Source organism: Dicentrarchus labrax, unplaced genomic scaffold (genome assembly GCF_905237075.1).
Source record: "Dicentrarchus labrax unplaced genomic scaffold, dlabrax2021, whole genome shotgun sequence".
Lineage (NCBI taxonomy): Eukaryota > Metazoa > Chordata > Actinopteri > Moronidae > Dicentrarchus > Dicentrarchus labrax.
This window is the reverse complement of record NW_026136720.1, coordinates 19,063,833-19,084,737: the sequence shown is the minus strand read 5'-3', so window position 1 is coordinate 19,084,737 and position 20,905 is coordinate 19,063,833. Positions and strand designations below refer to the sequence as shown.

General features: G+C 40.4%; 1 protein-coding gene across 2 annotated transcripts in view; it reads right to left on the bottom strand.

Annotated features, from left to right (window-relative positions):
* wnt7bb (wingless-type MMTV integration site family, member 7Bb) overlaps positions 1-20,905 on the bottom strand; it is a 37,300-nt gene that overhangs the window by 6,951 nt on the left and 9,444 nt on the right. For both annotated transcript variants that reach the window (XM_051382358.1, XM_051382356.1), the window contains exon 3: positions 4,408-4,679. In XM_051382358.1, the coding sequence (XP_051238318.1) occupies positions 4,408-4,679 (272 nt within the window). The remainder of the gene's footprint in view (positions 1-4,407; positions 4,680-20,905) is intronic.

The window sequence follows — 20,905 nt, the reverse complement described above, 5'->3', positions numbered from 1 at the left end:
TGACACACCCCAATAGAATTAGGGCTGAATAATAATGGTAAAAAGACCATACTGCGATTATTTTGGCAGATATTGTGATTTCAATAATATTGCAATTAATTGTTCAGGCCTAGACACAATGGAGATACATTTAATTTTGAGCATGTGTAAGTAAATTAAGAAACAATGTTACATAGTTTGAGTGAAGAGGACACTAAACATTCACAAATAAGCAAGTTTTACCCAGATGCTGGCTGAATGCTAGTTTTGTGTTGTACCACTATGTAAGTGGAAACAAATGCAGAATAGAGCTCAACTAGACGTTGATAGTTGAAGATGTTTACTTGATTTTTTTGTATAATCTATGACGCCAATGGGGTATTTTATATCTGTCTTAGTAAGTGGTGATTGTGCTGTTGGCTCATACTGTAAATTCATTATGCCACAGGTACTTTGATTTGTGTTGCCAATCTGACTTGAGTACAGAGTGACAGATCTCTGTGAAGTAGACAAATCCAAGCATATCAGCATTTTGAGTCATGGATGACATGCAGTTTCATGTCCTGAAGGAGGGAATAAATTGCACTTACTGGTAATATTCCATCCTGTAATTTTGTCTACCTTCCCTAAACCACATCAATGACAGGGGGAATTAAAAACATGGATCTCATACAGCTATCAATCACCTTGGATAATTTGAATCTAGAATATTGTGTCATTAAATGTGTTGCACATGCAGTACAAAACAAAGACAAACTCAATTAATTGTTTACAGCTGAACAAGAGACTTGAGGTTTATTTGACTGCTTAAACAATATTGTGATAAATAGAAGAAAATAATGTTGCCACATGCTTGAAAGTAGATTACAGTTATAGATTCAGATGCTTTTAGTCAAAGAGTCATTTTAAATGCAATAATGTGAATTTTTTTTAGTCATGCCCATACTCAGACTTGGACTTAATTTCTCTTTGCGTTTATCTCCAACATATGGTGCACAGGGCAGAATGTATTTTCTTTGCTGCCTAATCCTCGGGCATATGGGAAATATTGTGCGCTGTCGTCAGTATTTAAGTATCAATCCTTTGCCCCATGGGACTAAGAAACTGAAAAACCTCAAAATAAAAACTATGCCCTCTTCATTTTCGGCTGAACTTTTCTGAAAGGCAAAGGAACTGTGGAAAGAGGGGCTGGACTCTGAATGGGTCACATTAACACATCTGTAATAGCCCTGACATGACTTGCTTGAACGAAGCATGTGTCGTTGTTGTATAAGATGTAAGTTTGGTTGGCAGGGCAATTTTCCAGTGCAGCTTTTTTCCTGGCACCTCAGCATCATTTCTATCAGACACTTACGAAATGTACACAAGAGAGTTGTTCAATATCTCTGTCTGTTACGTATTTGAGTTTCCCCGATTTGGCGGCATTTGATTGAAAAAACACGAGCACCCCCGGACTTCAAAAAGACGGGGTCAGTAATCAATCTCGCCTCGGATGTTGATTCAGTATGAGGATTTCCAAAAATGTATAGCACAAAAACCACAAGGAATGCCTGGCATAAGGAGTCTGACAGATGCATGGAAACATTTACTTAAACTGTGTCCATCAAAGCCTCCGATCTGTTACTAATTAGTCCAATATGACCAGATTCCCATCAAAAGATCACTTGTCGAACACATAGCCCCGACGCAAGATGAAAGAGATCTGGTGATTCACTGGGTGTTGTTTTACATTCGGTTTAGTCACAGAATCTATTATAATTATAGTTTTCTGTTCCAATGATGCTTCTTATCAGTCATTAGAAAACAATCCCAGCTGGATCCCACTGGACACCCCACATCCTCCCTCATCAGAATCAGGATAATTTTTATCAGCGCATTTATCTTAAATATATTTGTGCTCAGAGACAATTTTTTTATACAAACTTTTATGGCACGTGCTGGCAACGAACTGACCTCACCTGCATTCGGCAGGGGTAACAAACAAGATCTATAAAACATAGGCGTTAACTATTTTTTACAATAAAGAAAGCCCAGCAGAAAAGGGAAGCTAATCTTCTGCATAAAAACAACATTGTGTTCTGATTAATAGTAATAATAATCTTTATTGTCAACAAATGTGAAAATTTGCTTTTGGCTTCATAAGTTGGTTAAAACGCATCATAGTAAATCACAATACAAATTAATAAATAAAACAACATGATGAACATGGTCTCCGTATAAGAGGTGTTTATGAACTGAGCAAAGTTATTGCATTAGATATGACTTTTGTAAATGTTCTAGATCGCTGCAGCGGCTGTATGGCGTCTTCCAGAGGGCAATTTTATTAATTCAGGACTAGACAAAACAGGATTGGACTAAATTTGTCCGGCTTTTTGTTTCACCTGTGTTTCATTGTATAAAAACCCCACTGGTGTCTGCTCTTTCCCAATCATTCTACTGGCCGTGTTTCTGGACATATAGGCCACATGCAAATCCTGGTCCGCACTCCAGTCCAGTGGGTGGTGGTAATACACCAAAAGCTGTCAAACTGCCAAGAACGCAAGAAAAACAATAATGTGCACTGTAGCAGTTCAATTCAATTCAATTCAACAGTAAGCAATAATGGCAAGCTAGTAAAGAACTAGGACCGGTGAGCTACTTGGGTGCACCTTGAACAATCAGAATCCGTCCCCTGACCAGAAGTCTAAGAAAGATTTCAGCTTCCTACTGTCCCGGCAAAAAAGAAAATCTTACTTTTGCACATCCTCCTATAATCTGAGTTTCCAAGCCCCGGAGTGAGAACAGCAACAGTGCCAACTCCAACCCTGACAGTCCAACATGCCAGCACCCTGGCATGCAGCACAGACCCTATCAGTCTGCTGTGTTAACACCGGCATTGTCGGCCTGCTTTCACACCCTGAATAGACGCAGTCAAATGGCAGTGACATGTTTTGGTATTGTGCAGAGAACTGCAATAATATCCTGTTCCTGACTTTACACTTCATAATTCCATGAAAGGAACTAGAAAGAGGGGATGGCAGTCCTCCATCTGGCAATGCTTGGCCAGGCCCCATTTTCCCAGTGGACACGATAAAGCCCAAGTTATTAATTAGATCCATTTGTCAACATAACATCATATCTCTTCTATTTACCTCTCACACTCTCTCACTCTCTCTCTTTCTTTCCTCTATGACTTTTCTGGGATGACTAATAGCAAACAAACATGTCCATAATGAAGTTTGCCAACACACTCACTTAGAAATAAAAGACACCCTCTTAGAATGGAAAGAAATGTCAATAATTGGCTGAAGCAAAACCAGTTGCTGAAAGGCAAACTGGGTGATCAATCAATCAGCAACTATCACAGTCCTTTGTCACGTGTGACTTTTAGCTCTTTATCTGGGACTGTTGTTGTGTTATTAACACATTAACACACACATCTATTCATCCATACAGGAACACATGCATGTTTGTCAAGTATTGAGTCATAAATGTTTTGTTTCTTTAGAGGAAGATTATTTCCTAATTTCCTTAATAACCACTCCATTACAACTTGGGCCTGCTTTAGATGACTGCATTGGGATTGGGATCCTGCGGGTCCCGCAGGACCCAACGCAAATCTCATGGGAATGGGCGGTTTTGACTTTGATCCTGGAAGGAGCAGGCGGTCAAAAAATAAACTGCGGGTCCCAGATTTAGCTTGTATCCACTAGAAGGATGAAGACATAGCCAACAAATTAAGTTGAAAGAATTATTAAAGATATCACAATAAGGCAAGTCTGGCATTTGAAGAAGTTTCTCAGTTGTTACTGACAGTGAAATAAGATATTTCTACCTGCGGGACAAGAGAAGACACAAAATCTCTATTGTGTGGGCGTGAATTGTCAGAATGTTTGCGAGTGCGGGCAGGAATGGTTAAACTCTAGTTTGATTTCCATCATTTTGGTTATCACTTATAATAACTTTGTACTCAAAAAAGTAATTGGAGAGACGTAGGAGTCAAGACACATTTAGCAGCAGTAAAACAATCTGCCAAGTTGTAAACAAACTTCAACAGTTTAGCCAGATTATCTAACACCACTATATTTAAAGATGAAAACAAAAGGGAGCGCACCCAAAATCTTGGTAATAATATCTAATTGCACAGAAAAATCTAGGGCAACTACAATAGTTCCAAGTAAATGTCAGTCTGTAAACTGTGATGCCTGTTTATAACATAAGTTTGGCTTGGTGAGTACAATGTTAATATTACTGATGAAAACTATAGAAATCTGAGTTGTAATAAATCAGAATTATGCTTTAAATCAATTCATTATTTCTTAACAAGTGGGATGAGTTGCTTACTTATGTGATATCGTCCACTTATTCAAAAAGACTTAGTTTTGATTTTGGTCGCTCTGGATCACTTTGGGAAAAAGCAACTGAGAGTACAAAAAAAAAACTTTTTACCTTTCTCCCTGCCTCATTGTTATGTAAGTTCATCAGGCGGCGTGGGGTCTTTTTAATCTCGCGGGCATCCACAAAGCGGCGAGAGAACTCGATTCCGTACTTGATGTCAGCCGAGCAGCCTCCCCACTTCCAGCCTTCCTCCTGATTGTAATACCCCTGCTTCTCCCGGTCGCAGCCGCACTGGCTCAGGTTTCCCTGGCTGCACGCCGCTGTGATAGCGTGGGCCACTCCTGCCGCTGTGATGGCGTAGGTGAACGCTGCTTCCCGACTGCCTGAAAGAGGGAAAAGAGATCTTTGTTAAGAAATACTGGGATGAGATTAGATATTAGTTGTACTTCTTCCACTTTTACTAGAAAAATACAAAACCCAGACTCAGTACATGTTTAGCATCAATCAAAAGCATTAAAGGTCCATATTAACATTTTAGATGAAAATGACGGATTGGACAACAGCTCACAGCAATATTTACTAAAATGCACCGTGTTTAGTGAACCTTAAACCCAAAAATCGATATCTTTTTTTATATCAGCTCAACACAGCTGTAAACGTTGTTTTAGTGAGAATTTTGCCACACTTTTATAATACTGTAAAAATATATGTCCTTATCTGGCCTAACGCAGACCACTGTCACCTTCTGCAAAGCACACTTCAACAGGCCAGTCCAGTCCCATTATCACACGCAGCTGAGATTTTGACCTTGATAAACAGCACAGAAACTGCTACACTGTCTTGATAAGTTAGCAATTTTTCCTTCCCTCTCCTAAACAGCTTTCCTACTGCACCTTGGTAGAAATGTGGTCACATTTCCAACCGCAAAGTCCTTGAGCCCAGCCTGCGAGAGTGCAGTGTTGGAATTCCAGTGTGGGGAGAGCTGGTCTAGGACGGTGCTGTCCAAAGTGCTGAATTCCACTACAGGAGCACCTTGTACTGCTGCCCACACTGCAAACAGCTGGGGTCTGCAGGTCTCGCTGCCTAGCTCACACTGCTCACTGACAAGAAAGGAGACGCTCCGGAGAGCCAGATGATACCAAGACTGCACACGACAAGATCGCCAGCTAGACCTAAACAGGAGATATTTTTACCTGTGCTGTATGTTATACTCATGTACTGCTGTGTGAAAATCTAAAATCTAATTTATATTACACCTGTGCTTTCATCTGACCATGTGAGCCCTCAAATGGAAGAATCATCTTATTGAGTGAGTGAGTGAGTGAGTGAGTGAGTGTGTGGAGAAAATTCTCTGACTGCTTGGGCTCATGCCACTGGATAAAATGCAAAATGCACCGTCATCAAGCAAAAATAGGACACAGTTTCAGGGTTCTGAAAAAGAAGATATGTTTCATTTACTTGTAAATGTTGAATAAATATTTTTTTAATAATTTAGTTTTGTCGAAACAAATGTGCTATGCAACTAATGGTTATTTTGATTGTTGATTAATATGTTGGTTGCTTTCTCAATTAATTGCTTAATCGTTAAAATGAAGAAATAGGGAAAAATGATATTCAGAAATCCCCGTATCTTAACATGTCTTAAAATTACATGGTTTGTCAGGCTAAAAAGTATTCAATGTAGAATAATATAAAATGGAGAAGAACTACGAATCGTCACATTTGAGAGGGTGAAACCGTCATATGTTTCCTTGATAAGTGACATAAATAATTAAGCGATCTCTATCCATAACCGCTTATCCTTTGCAGGGTCGCAGGGGGCTGGAGCCAATCCCAGCTGACATTGGGCAAGAGGCGGGGTACACCCTGGACAGGTTGCCAGTTCATCAGAGAGCTGACACATAAAGACAAACAACCATTCACACTCACACCTATGGTCACCAATTAACCTGTATGTCTTTGGACTGTGTGAGGAAGCCAGAGTTGTGAAACGACAATACTAACCACTGCACCACCACGCCACCTAAATGACTCATTGGTTATCAATATTGCTTTTGATTAATCTTTTGTCGACTGGATCACGTTGTCAAATAACAGTTCTTTGGAATATCAATGATGGATTTAAGAGGAAAAGAGATCCAAAGGACTATGGTACACATTTAGCCAAAAGGTCAATGACAACAATCATGCCATACCATTCTTTTCTCTTTCTAAATATCTCAAGAGTTCTCTACTACTCTCCTAATGGCTACAGAGGGCTTGCTTAAAATGCCTCCTCTGGTCTAAAACAGACTGTGGGCTATTACAGCCCTGGTCTCCTTTCAACTGGCAGTAATCTGGAAGGGGCCAAGCAGCTGAAACAAGGCTAACCACAGAGCAGAGAGGAATGTTTTGCAAGTCTTTTGATGTATGTTGTGTAATGTACTTTGTTGCAATTATTTGAATCTCTCTAGGTAAAATGCACTTTTTTTTTTTAGCACAAAAGCCAAAGCCAAGAGCTCCTTGATTATTTAACATTTCGTCAGTGGCTTTCAGAGACAAGCCAAGAAGCTTGTCAGTTCAGTTTGGCAACAAACTTCACTGTATTACTTTAGATCTAAACAGCAACTCCAGTGCATTGGACATTGTGACTTGATGATTTGGGTGTGAAGAGAAATGATAATTCAAATCCTCTGTAGTCATAGATCCCTCAGAGACTTATTTATGTGTAAGTAAAGAAGAACCAATCATGTTTGATGAGTAATTACTGAATAATATTTGTTAACCATTAAATCATGGAGCACTCTGTTATACATTTTGCTTGCAACATGCTCAAAATTAAAGCAAAGCGAATATACAAAACTTTCTGAGTGCAAAAGGGAGCTACGGTAAAATAGTTATACATTGAACTTTGTAAACATTCAGTACCTACAATAAATCAGATACTGCAGACATACCTACAGTCGTGTCCACCAAAAACAGGATTAATATCCTAAAATTAGCAAATGGAGGAAATGTTTACATCTGCAGCAGCAAAGTACAACAATAAAGTGGAAATTATGAGGAAACAAAACACGTTTCAGACATGAGAGAAGAAAATACAGTATGGCCTGTGTCATTTTGCCTGACCAAATAAACTTTTAACAATTTTAAGTTACTAGACGTAAAATCTTTGCTTATTTTACCTTATTTAATGGGCCCAGACAGTGCGGTCATATGGCTGCTAGTGTTAGCTGGAGTCTACCCTAGGCATGACTGCTTGGCATTAAGCAGAATAGTAAAATGTTCTTATCGATTGGGGTTTATTTTTGTGTATTGCTTAATTTTACGGAGCTTTTTTTCAGCATTTTAAAATGTAATATGCATTAAGTACTTCCAATTGAACTGCTTATATGCAGCCATTTGCAGATGTTTTTTCTTTAATTTCCTCTTCCTCTTCAGAGGGACTTTTTACACTTCTTATTCTAGTCCCAGGAGCATTTACTTCTGAACTCTCAGAGACGTTTTCACCCAAAGCCACTGTTAATTTCCTATCTTGGCACTGGTGCTGCAGAGCTAATACCACGGCCACAGGTTTGCCCAGTGGGGACTGACTCACAACCACTTGCTTCTTTGGTTAGCAGCAGAGCTGTGCCCCACCAGCTTGTGGTAACATTCTGCTGCCCCCACCTCAAACACATGCACGGATGCAGGCGCACAAGCGTAATGTATGTGCATTCACACGCATACATCTGCACACAAATGTGACCGGCCACATAATAAAAATACACAACACACTCACGCTGCCCTCCACCCTACACACATACACTGTTAAAAACACATTTGCACATAGACGCACAAACAGAGCGTCACTGTAATGTTTAAAACGGGATAAAGGCAGTTTCCAGAGAAAGGGTGGTTCCCTGAGCCATAGATGCATGCCCATTTCTGGGCCCATTGAGTTGTGCTGCTCATGGGGAAAATGATGATGATGGGGCTTGTACTGGTTGTCACCCCCTGGTGGGTCTGCCACTGCCAAGGCTCTGCCTGGCCATAATGAAAGCCAATTACACAAGCCATGGAACTGTGGTGATCAAGACCCTCTTTTTTTCTTTGTGCAATGAACCAAAGAAGATCAGATTTTTAGCACCTAAAAAGTTGCTGCTAAGTATAAATATCCATGTGTATGAAGCCTTCTTGCCTATTTAATTAAAATAAAATCATGTTTGAAGGTTCTTTCAATCAGAAACATAATAACTAAAATCAAAGTTATTCACTCCATATAAATGCAGAGTTGTGCTTAAACTGTAGAGACACTCATTTTTAGGTTAGAATTTAAGTAAATCAAATTACTACTTCAGTAATTTAAGATGAATACAACATGCATTTTGGTGCCCAAAGTGCACTGAACAAATAAATATACTAATGTAGCCACAACCAGGAAACTTCATATTTTAACAACAATGCTCTGTTGTCTTGTGTTGCATGTTGTGAGTGCAACATAATTTTACTCCTGTGCTCTCAGCTTTGAACAGCTGTGTGGTTGATGATATGCGGAGGAGAAAAAGCACCCATAACAGCAGCAGAAAGCCCAACAGAGGCTGGCCCCAGAGTCCTGACAGCCCTCCAGGAGGAACCACCCTGGGATAGCCTCGCTAGCTGCCAGTGGAAAATTGGAGTGACCAGAAAAACCTCAATGAACTTGGAAACATCCAGGAGAGAAGAATGGGGGAATATTAAACCAGATGTCTAATGGAGTTTAGTGGCAAGTGTCTGCTACACTATCCAAGAAAGCAAGGAAGAAGAAGATCAGTCTTGCTTTGCTTTGAACAGATACAAGAGTTCATAAACAAAATAAAATATCCTGCTATAAAACCAAAGATGTAGCAAGGCTACCGACTCAGTATGCCTTGGCCTTCACATTAGCTGACCACACCACTTTGGACACCAGCCCCTGCTGCAATGCCCGTCATGTCTTTTGACCATCTGCTGAAAGTGGGACACAAAAAGAAATCTCTGGATGTAGTGGCTCGCCGCTAAGACGGCAATCTGTGTTTAGAGCCGGAGGCAGGCACACCGCTAGACAAATTTCACATGACACAGCACAGGAGATTTACAACCAACGACAGTATACAGGCAGCACTGGTGTAGTATAGGCTAGCTGATGTAGTAACACTGCCGCTGACCTCAACAGGCCTCGCTTTCTTCACCACTCAAAGGCCATGGTTAGGCTATTATGTCGACAAGAGAGGAAAGGGAAAATATACTGAAGGGACTTAGGAAAGGGTCAGTCCAAAAACCATATTCAATTCTGTTGCATGCCCATGCCATCATGAAATAAAGGGTTTAAACATAAACTGCAATGTTTTCTAGCTGGTGAGACACCAAATGGGCAAGAGACAGCACTATATTACATCTAATATGACTTTCTGAATCCTTTTTTGCATTTCTTGTTTAATCATATAATAAACTCACTTGCACAGACTAGCTACTGTATATGCTGTGCTTGGTTAGCTTTTTTATCTTGTTAGCTGTACGTTAATGTTTAGTTTCTGGCACTGAGAGAGCTTCTGAGAATCAGATTCAGTTTCCTTGTTTGTGCATACTTGGCCACAAAACTTGATTCTGACAATTAAGTTTGCCCAAGCACATAAGAAGGTCTGCGGCCTCAGTGATCTGTACTGAAGCATGCAAACACAGACATGTAACAGCACTGCAGCACAGATACGACTTCATTACTGCACAGGTGAGGAGCACCAGATATAGTAAGGAGGATAGGAGAGAATATTCAGCAGATGAAAAGGGCTAGAGAGAAGGAGTTTAGGCTGGAATACTAGTGGGGGTCTTGCCAGGCAAGAGGAAAACATGCACAAACACACACACACACACACACACACACACACACACACACACACATAGACCGGCAGAGCTCAGCAGTGCAGTTGAATGGCCTCTCTCCACACAAGACAAGCCTGTTGGTGGAGCAGTGAAGGGGAAAGCTTTTTAAAGGCCCCCTCATCCCGGACATGCACTCACACCCCGTGGACACAGAGGAGGATTGGATTGCATAAGAAATTACATCTCAACAACACAACGATACACTGAAGTTTTGGAGCTTCACATCCATTAAGCACAAGGACATCCTGTCACGGACAAATGGCACTACAGTGAACAAAGGGGAAAGTGTCACCTGCTGGTGGCCTGGAGTCTTTACACTTGTGGTGATGTTGACTGACGTTATATTACAAACAGGACAGGAAACTTTTTTTTTATTCTAGAGGACATGGCAGTTGAAAATTCATCAAACTTACTGGACACTCAATTCTCAGCCAACCATTATTTTATGGTGGAAAGGGAGACAACTAAGTCAAGATTACTCCTCCTGGAGCTGCTTGTAGCTGCACTGACTTTAAACTAACTCCTGTTTTAGGTTTTTCTACCTATTGCCCCTACTCTTTCTGCCATGCTGCTCTTCAACTCTCAAAATAAGTGTCTTTAAACCAAGTCCATACTGTCCATTCAAAGCTTTATACAGCAAGATAAATAAGTCAATCAAATAGAAATCTGATAAACCTTTAGGCATTTTTAGCACTGATTGTAAGTATAAGTTCATGCACACTCCATTAATTTTTTTCTCCACACTGTACATAACAATATAATAAAGTTATGACACCCAAAATACTAAAAACTAGCTCTAACCAATGCAGAACCAGCACTCGAACTGTGATTCCAGGGCCCCATGGAGGGGGAAGAAAATTGGAGGAAAACCCCTTGCTTTGTATACCAATCACTGAACTGACTAATGCACTCTCTACTACTGTTTTCCGTTCCGCTTTATGTACCGTTGCTATGAACATATGCTCCCAGCAAATTATAGACAAAGTTGTGGTCCGTGAGGTTTGCAGCTTGAGGAATTAGCACAGCCGTGTTCCTGTACAATAAAATAATATTGTTTTACCAGAACTAGGCTCCACATTCCCAGTGTACTCACATCATGGAGCTGGGGCAGTGACACGCTTTGGCACAGCCACTCACTGTAGGGTCCCGACTTTGATTCATATAATAAGGAGGGCTTTGAGAAGTAAAGCTAAAACAATTATGAGGGTATTTAACGTTGCTGGTATTAAATGCTGAGAATCTAAGTAAGCTGCCTCCCAGGCATAGAAAATTGGGCTGGCAGAAAACATCTCAAAACCATCCTTTTTCTTCCCTGATCTCCCTGAGGTGGAGATAAAGCTTTTTGACTGAATACCGAGACTTGCTAAAACAGGCACAAATCCTTCTTCCCACCCTTTCATCCTAATATAGAGACCGAATCAGGACCTCACCTGCTCAGATCTGGAAATGTAGGCCTGTATGTGCTGTACATGGTAATCATCAAGTTCATTTGAGGACAGTGATGAGGATTTTCCTCAATTTTGATCCCATTTGACTTTGTTTCATCTTCAATGGAAACATATTTACCGAGATACATATCAATCCCACACCATATTGTTGAAGATATCATTATCATCATTACTATAATCAGTGAGTCAAATATGCCACTGATGACATGTTTCCTTTCTCATTACAAAAGAACCCTCCAGACCTAACATTTCCATATTCGTTGATATTCATCAAACCCTCAAATAAAGCTCCAGGTCTTATAACGTCCTCTTCCTCCTACCCATGTCTCTTTGCTTCAAACCCACTAACTCTCCCTCTCTCTGCGCTCTCACCTAAGTGGGCCAGTAGCGGTGGGATTGTTGGCACATGTAAATGTCCAGTGGCGGCCCTGCATGTAGAGAATACAGTGATCGGCCTGGGATTGTGTGGAACAAAGCGCACTGTGAGATTACAGTTGATCCTCTCGCATCCTGTTTCCTCCTGCGTCTAGCGGCACTGGCAGACACAGACAGACGCAGATCCCACCGATAACACATCACCGCTTGGTTGGGAGGGGCGAATGACACACATACACACGCACAGGGGCCCGAGGGCCAGGACCCAGAACGACCCCGGGCCACGTCAGCAGACAAACGGTGGGTGGGCAGGAGAGAGAGAGAGAGAGAGAGAGAGAGAGAGAGAGAGAGAGAGAGAGAGAGAGAGAGAGAGAGAGAGAGAGAGGGGTGAGGGACGGGAGAGGGACCCCAGCTCCCGACACACCCACACAGTCTGAGACAGAGACAGAGCTGATGAATGAACAAGCAAAGGGGCCTGCCGATGATAGCGTTGTTTGGTCGCGTAGGACGAGAGGCCCCACCCTAGATACAGACACATGTTGTGGGCAGAGGATGTGAGGCTGAAACATTGGGAGAAAAGGAGTAAGAGATGACCTTTACCGAACCATGATGACCACAGCCCACGCTCTGTCGAACAACAAAATATCAGACTCTCCTATCTGATAAAGTTAGGGGAAAGATCCTACACACTGGGACACACACACATACACACACACACACACACACACACACACACACACACACACACACACACTGTATAATACGACTGCTCTGTTTTCTCTGAACTCATATAGAGGAGGGCAGTGAGGATTACGGCTACCCACATGATGATGGCTGAAAAATAGGCCTTTTATCCACCACCGTTCCACCATAACACAATGCACGCATCATTTCCACGCTGTTATCCACATGGTATCAAGTACTTAGCTGCCCGGGAGTGAGTCTGCAGTTTTGCTGGTAGACCAGCACTACGAAGCATCACAGATATGTTATGTTTTTGTGATTGAAGCATTGATAAAGAATCCTTTTATGATAATGACAAATATTTCTAATCTACACGGGACAACAGGATTTAGTGAATGATCACATATCTGAGTTGATAACCACAATTTGCCAGTAGGGTGTACAACCAACAAAAAACTAATCCCACAAAAGGGAAAAACCTTGGCGGCAGTGAGATGATTGATGGTTATTTGGGAGAGTTCAGCAGTGTCAAAGTATCCAATTGTGTGCTCTTGAAAATCCCCCGGTTTTGAAGAATGGATTTTTGACTGTCCTTATTAAGCTAGTCCTGGGTATAACACTCATAGCCAACTGACTAAGCTTGTATGTCAAACAGGGAAGCGCTGTAGATTTCTCAAGCTAGAATTTAACTGTGAAACACTCCGTAATGATGATAGCCTTTAAAATATGAGGAGCAAAAGAATCTGTTGAGTTTATAGATTGATTATTTATTTATTTTAAATTTTGACTAATCATTGGATTGACAATGTAGGTGGCTACAGTTACACTGTACAACTGACTCATTTGCTTTCAAGGAAAGAATGTTTATCCTGTAGTTGATATTGAACTTGAAAGTCTGTTTTTAAGACGGCATCACCACAGGATTTAAAAGGAGTTTGCTTAAAAAGTTCAGCTGGTCAAAATTAATATTTCAGCTTGCATTTCCTTTTACTTTGTCAAAATGAGGAAACAAAGCACGAATGGAACCACATGGTCATTTGAATAGATTTTCTCGTCCGTTCATTATTAGCCTTATGTTGGACTGTGATGTTGTACTTGCATTCTGCGGGGATATGATTTCACCACAAATGACCATCAACTGATTCCGAGAAGGGGAAGGAGCCCCGCCAATGCATTTATGCAAGTATTTTGTTGTCCTCAGAGCAGGAGCTTGTAGTGCAGCGTATGAGAGGAGAAATGCTTGATATGTGAGGGGAAAAGCAAATTAATGGCTGATTTAAGCTTTTTACAACAAATAAAATGTGAGGATTATAATCATTAATTATGACTACAACTGTAATCTTTTTAAATTCTCCCTGATTCTATGTATTAAATCACTGTGACTGGTAGATTTTTCCCTGTGAAAACTGGTGTGTGCTTCTGTTATAACATTAGTTAAAGTGATCTGAAAGGCCAAAGAATTGTCTTCACTAATTGATTAGTGAAAATAATTATACCACAATGATAAAGAGCCAAAGCTATCACAATCTTGATTCAAGAATATGGGGTAATATTAACTATAACATTTTGAAAAAATATTATACTATTCACAGATGTTCTGTTGACATAAAAACCAAAATCCAGTGTATCTATTGTGTCTGACACAGTGCATCCAAACTTACAGTAAAAAGACTCCAAACCCTTCAATCTTCAACAAATTTCTGCTTTTTTAAAAGGGTATGGAATGTAAAACACAAAGCCAAAATCCAAAAACTTCTATCAACCACATCCTCTTTGCACTTATCCTCCTCCACTGTTTAAACTGGGGATACAAAAACCGACCTCAGCACTGAGTTATGTCTGGCTCTGTCTGTCTGTAGTGACCTTTCCCCTCCTCTGAGAGGAAACTTTGCTCGAAGGAGTCCTGCATCTCCAGCTTCTGGCTCCCCAATTAAGTACATGCCTGTCTGGGAGTTCTTTTCACACAAGTGGTTTTCTATGAACCTGCTGACTTAAACATCCTTTATCTGACTAGACACTGATTTGGCCCCTGCAGCAGCCCTGCAGTCCTGGCAGGTGGATCGCTTGCTGCCTTCCCCACACTCTGAGCTTCCAGCGGGAGATTCGTAAAAGTGGGAGGAGTGAGGGAGGGACTGGCTGGGAGGTGATACTATAAGGAGGATGGGAAAATACAGACAAGAACACACCCTCTATTCTCCAACCTCCCTTCAGCCTAAGCTTCTACATTTGACCATACTAGCATTTGTTTTTAGCAACTATTCAGTTTGTCTGCATCCCCTTTCCCTATTCTCATCCTAAGAGTTTCTAGTCACAAAGCACAGCTTGGGGCAACAACTTAATGCCTAAACAAGAGAGAGAGAAAGTGAGAGAGAGAGCCCAGATAAGAATACATGATATGAACCGAATGAGGAAATGATATTCATATGCCAAAGTGAAGTAAAATAAAAATAAAATGGACAAAGATATTTCAAACACTGGAAAACTAGAATGCTATAATGTACTCGACAGAGAATTTCAATTAGCAAAATATTTAACCAAAATAAAAAAGTCTATAAAAAGACAAACCCTAATCAGATGTAGACTCAGTGACCACAGCACCAAGCTCCCAAAGGACCAACGACAGCACGACAGTAGGACTGGCAGGAGAATACGATACTGCATGTCACAAAGCAAGACTTATTTCAATGTATTATTAATATTTATTTGATTGTTTTGTAGGACACTGTGTAAGTAGACCTTTTGCTTTGGCAGCATGTTTGATTTAAAACGCCATGCCAATGAAGCCAATTAAATTGAAATTAAATTGAAAATAAGAGAAAGAGAGAGGGAGATAGATAGAGAGAGAGAGAGAGAGAGAGAGAGAGAGAGAAACTAAACTGAAGAGAAAGCGAGAAACAGAGAGGTATGATGGCACAACAAGAAACCTCTTTCAGATAAAAAGTATGAATCAGCACGGTGACAAACTGGCTGGAAAGTCAAACAGAGAGTAACCAGATCAGGCCATTTTATGACAAGGGGGCCAGTGTTGGCCTTTGATGCTGAGTGTAGCCGTTGAAAGGTGTCAATTTTCAAGCTCTAATCGTCAACATCAAGTGCGTTGCAATTTGAACAGAGCTGTAAGGTGTTCATAAGCAGGTCTTTAAAGTGAAGGGCATCTCAATTACAGGTGGTTAACCAAAGGAATGTCCGACAGTATACAAGATGAGGCTGTTTTTAGTCAAGTCAAAACATATCACTAAAGAAATAAAAGGTATGAATGTCCAGTAATAGTGGAATTTATTACCAAATCTGAATCATCACGGTTTCCAAATAGAATAAATGCAACAGGAATATAAAGTGTGTTCATTTGATACTATGTGTGTAAAAGTTGAGGTACGGGGCAAAGATCACTCGCTGGATCTAAAACAAGTCAACTTATTATGTGAAATGTGTAACAGAAACCACATGAGGCTTTCAATGCACTTCATGCGTGGGTGAACACACTTAAATATGCATAATAAAACAGCATCAACAAATCACAGCCATGGGATCAGTCTTGACAGAAATATTTAAAATAGAATGATTCATCCGGAAACCAGGCCAAGTATTATGATTGGAGGATCGACCATGTTTGCCATTCTTAACCTGAAACCCCCTCCTTTCCCCCTGACTCACTGATGGATTTGTCTCTAATTGTATTATTACTTCTTAATAGACTGCAACAAGCCACTCAATAACACCGCTTTCTGTTAGTACGGGATAATTCATTCCACATTTTTACAGACTGAAGGTACCAACTCATGCCAACACCAGAGCAGGGCACAAGGGGAGGACTGCTAAATCTGCTTTTGCAGAGGAAACAGAGACGCACTTAAATTGCCAGTTTCAAATCTCACTGGGAGTTTATGGTGTTGTTCTCCAATTTGTCAGTTAGAGCATAATAAGTGAGCCAACGCTCTTTGCAAAACAGAGAAACCGTTGAAGGATCGAGCTGCAACAAGAATGGGGATGCTTTCATTTTTCCATCAATCCATCTACCATCAAGTCTTGTGTTCAGCAGCAGTGTCAGGCAACAGGGAAGGTGCCAGCAGAAGCCATTTTCTGAACTGAATACACTTTTCTGTTGACAGTAGAAGAGCAAAATAAATATCAAATGAGCAGCCTTTGAAACTGAATCACCTCTGCTGAATGAAGATATATCTGCAATGCTCAATAACCCAACTATTAATGTGTGCTCTCTTGGAAAGCAAATGTAATACCATGGAGCGGCTCCAGAACAGAAAGACTGCCTCCAAGAGCAGGCAGCACAGAGAGAATGCATTAGACTTGCGGTCGGCTGATCTTTAGTTCTTGAAAAAATGCCGACATCTCCTCCCTCCAGTCCAAAACTAAGACTGGATCACAGAGCGGGGGGAAAGGTTTAGTGTTCATAATTTGGGGGATTTGAATGAAAAACTTAAATGGGAGCAGAACGGGAATAGCTTTTCCCCAGTACTTGATTATGATGATGTGGGAATTTGCAGATTCGGAGAAGGGATTGGAACATTTTCTTGAACGGGTGTATTCCATGATTTCATATGCCATGCTAAAGAATTCCATAATACATACAGACATGGTCAGAAAACATGGTTACATCTTCAATCATGAGCAACAAACACTGGAAACTATCACAACTACGCATGTCTTGTGCAAGCTGATGGCAGTTTGACAATAAGGTGTTGAGAGAAAACGCTAAATCGCCCACTTTTCCACAGTGTCTCGCTGGCAGTGGAGTTCTGCAGTAGCTGTGGTGTCTGTGGTCTCCCACGATGACCTAGTGGGACACTACTAAACTGAACGAGCACTGTCAGATCCCAACTGACTGCCTGCCCACCTACAGCAGTGGAGAGCTTGATCCCACTGCCTTAAGATGCAGCAGCCAATCACACACCTGTATCCAGCTCAGTTAAAGTTTAGGGAGGAAAGCCACAATATTAAGCTTTGAAAATCATGTGTCTTCATGCTAACAAAATAAAGCACTATATATACTGAGAGGAAAAGGCTAAAACACCAGTTAATGGTAAACTAGTGAAACAGTGACTGAAACTGTGAACACTCTAAAGGCTAATACAGTCATCAGTTAAGTTACTGCACATATAAAATCTGCATACTACTGCAGGATGAGCTCATTCAACCTGCAGTAGCTACCCACTACCTCATCCACAAAAAGTTCAGTTCAGTTTTAACCTGAGTTCTCCCAGTAACCAGTTTCCTGTGTGCATGTAAATGTATAGTGAAGCTGCAAAGACATTCATCAGATGTATATTAAAACTAGGATCACAATACGTAACCATTGTGCTCTTTCACACAGGATTTACCCTCCAAAGGGCAAAACTTAATCTCCATACCCTGGCACATTAGGGGACATTGCACTCTCCACATAACGAGACTACTTATAGTGAACAGCCTGATTGACTGTAGGTCAATGTAAAAGTCAGCTGGCTGCCACACTTCACCTCTCATTTCTGGTAATAAAAGCGGGTGATGGTGGGTGGCATGGCTGACACAAGGCTGGCAGTTTTAATAGTCCAACGAGTCTGTAAGACAGAAGTGCAACATATCTCTTGTAACCACAGGTCTCTTTTAGGTGTTGAGCACAGACACAGAGAGAAAAATGAACGCATCACCTGGAATCAGTAGTAAAACAACATCTGGACATGCCGCCCAGTGTCAGCGCTGTTAAACGGCAAATACATGAAGAAAAAAATAACAAAACGCTAATACCATTCTTTGGGCAATAATTGATTCTGATAATTATTCTGATGAACTTAACTGCTGAGACATGTTGGCAAGTCAATATTACAAGACAGCAAGTCCAACAGGATCACATGTTTCAAACAACTCTTCAGTTTAACCACATTTTCTACCACTTATTTATGAGTGAGAAGTCAGTATTTAAATTATTAGCCACACTGTCCACTGCAAATGGCCTGCTGTATTACCAAGGTTGTGCGTGCTTGCATGTTGACAATGTAGACGATGATAATGAAATATTCAAGTGCTTGCCCTCTTTCCTGTTCCAATAAAGTGGAATATATTATGAATATAATTACACTAGTGATTTATTTAATCGTCTGACTGCTCATATGTGCTACATCAATTAAATATTATAATAACCTAGTAATGTAGTAATACAAAAAAAATCAAGACGAACTCGAACAAGCTCGAACAAAATAAATCACAGTAGCAGCATTGATCAAGAGCTTTTAGATGATATAGAGGTTTGAGGTACTTTTCAGTTTCTATGTGGTGTCCCTCCAAATATACTGTCAATCCATTTTCATTGCTTTAAATGTGTAATGTCCAATAACAAATCTAACAGCTCACTCATCAGGTAACACTAACATATCTGTTCAAGCTGAAAATAAGCTTAGAAGAGGTTTGTCACATTTCATGTGTCCAGAATGAAGCAATGCCCAGTGGTGAAAAGATTTCTCAGCTCATTTCAGTTCAGTTCGATACTTTATTTTCTGTGCAACTAATGTTCCAGTCAGAGAGTGAGTTTATTGTTCTCTATTCATCTCTGAACTTTTGGTTTGCTTGTTACCTCAGTTTATCAATAACACATTTATTGCACAATAATATCGTGGGTGAAGGGGTGTGTGTTCCTGTTTCAATATCACTATCATATTGATACAGAGAACTCATTAAAATGTAAAATATTTGCTTAAATTCACTCTGCTTTTTCATAGTTACTGATGCTTTTAGCTCTACAGATTTTTTTTTTTGATTTTGCAACATAACTTGAACCTCTTTAGGACTAGTGCTACCTTCTAAAACCATAAACCCACATCCCGATCACCAAACCAGTGCACAATCCGCTGTTTATGTGCGCCTCAGTGCAGCCATGGGTCCACATAATATGCCAACACTGTTAAGAGGCACAAACGATGCGATATTTCCTCCCTTTGCCCCCATAAAATGGAGAAATAAATCTATTAGGTTGAAGGAGAGAGGAAGAACTCGGTGCCCCTGCATCCCCGTCACTGGGGACTAATCTTAGCGCAGAGGCATTTCTTATAGTTTTTACATACGATGAAAAACAGAGCTAATGAGTGTGATAACAGTGTGCCAATGACACACTGATGGGTCCATAGAACAATACATTTTGTAGTGCAAAACTGCCATTGAGTTAATTTATTATGTTAACATTAAAACATTTCACATTAATCTGTACAGTGTATAGTACTGTGGAATATTATATGATTGATTGATATAATCAAAATATGGAGAGTAAGTGGCAAATTTGTGGTGATTATCATGTAAAACAAAATAAATGCAGATATATATACATATATATATATATATTTTTTTTTTATTATATATTTTTTTCCCAATAAAAACTCAAATCAAAAACGTCTTTGTAAATCTGTCATGGGAACCCTGAGCAAAATCTAGTTCAACATCGGCCTAAAAGAAGACGTCATTGGGCTTTATTGAGAAGGCCACCAAGTCCCATCATTATTGGACAATCATGGCAGCCCAGCAGTCATGGCTCTCTGACCAGAACTGGACACCAACAGTCATGTGCTCAGCGTGGGTGCATGAAGCATTTATTTGTGCAGAATGGAAACTAAACAAGAGGAGCAAAGGCGAGCATTAAATTCAGATGACGCCATTATGGGATGTAGATGTTGCCGATGTCGCCAATGAAAAGTGGAAGTACGGCTGAATGGCCTGATTTAGCACGTACATGTAACTTTGCATGTGTCGTTGCTTACACGTGCCCATTTGAGGCAGATAGATATACAAAGTGCTTTAGGTAAACATTATATACGTAAAAACACAAACAGCAGCACAGAAATGAAGAGAAGACATACAGATGCGTCTGATGAACGAGTGCCTAATATTATTCCTAAATCTCTATGCCCTTCAAAAGGGAATAAAAGAACAGACCAATGAGGAAGAAAGGGGATGTTGAGTGTTGAGGAAAACAACATGAGTTCCATTACAAAAGAAAGCGCAACATTCACAACAAAGAAAAAAGGCTTTTGGAGAGGGAGCTGGAGCTAATTCAGCTACTCCTTAAGAGGAGTGATTGTTAACAGAGCCACTGGATTAAATGCACAGCCCAACCGCAGCGTAATGGCAACAAAGCATCTTCTAAATGAAAGGAAATATATAAAAGTCCCTGTAAAACAAAAAGCAATGCAGAAGAGGTTTGTGGAATGCCAAGTCTCTCAAACAAAAGAATCGTAAATGTAAATGTTTGTCTGTTTCTGCATGTA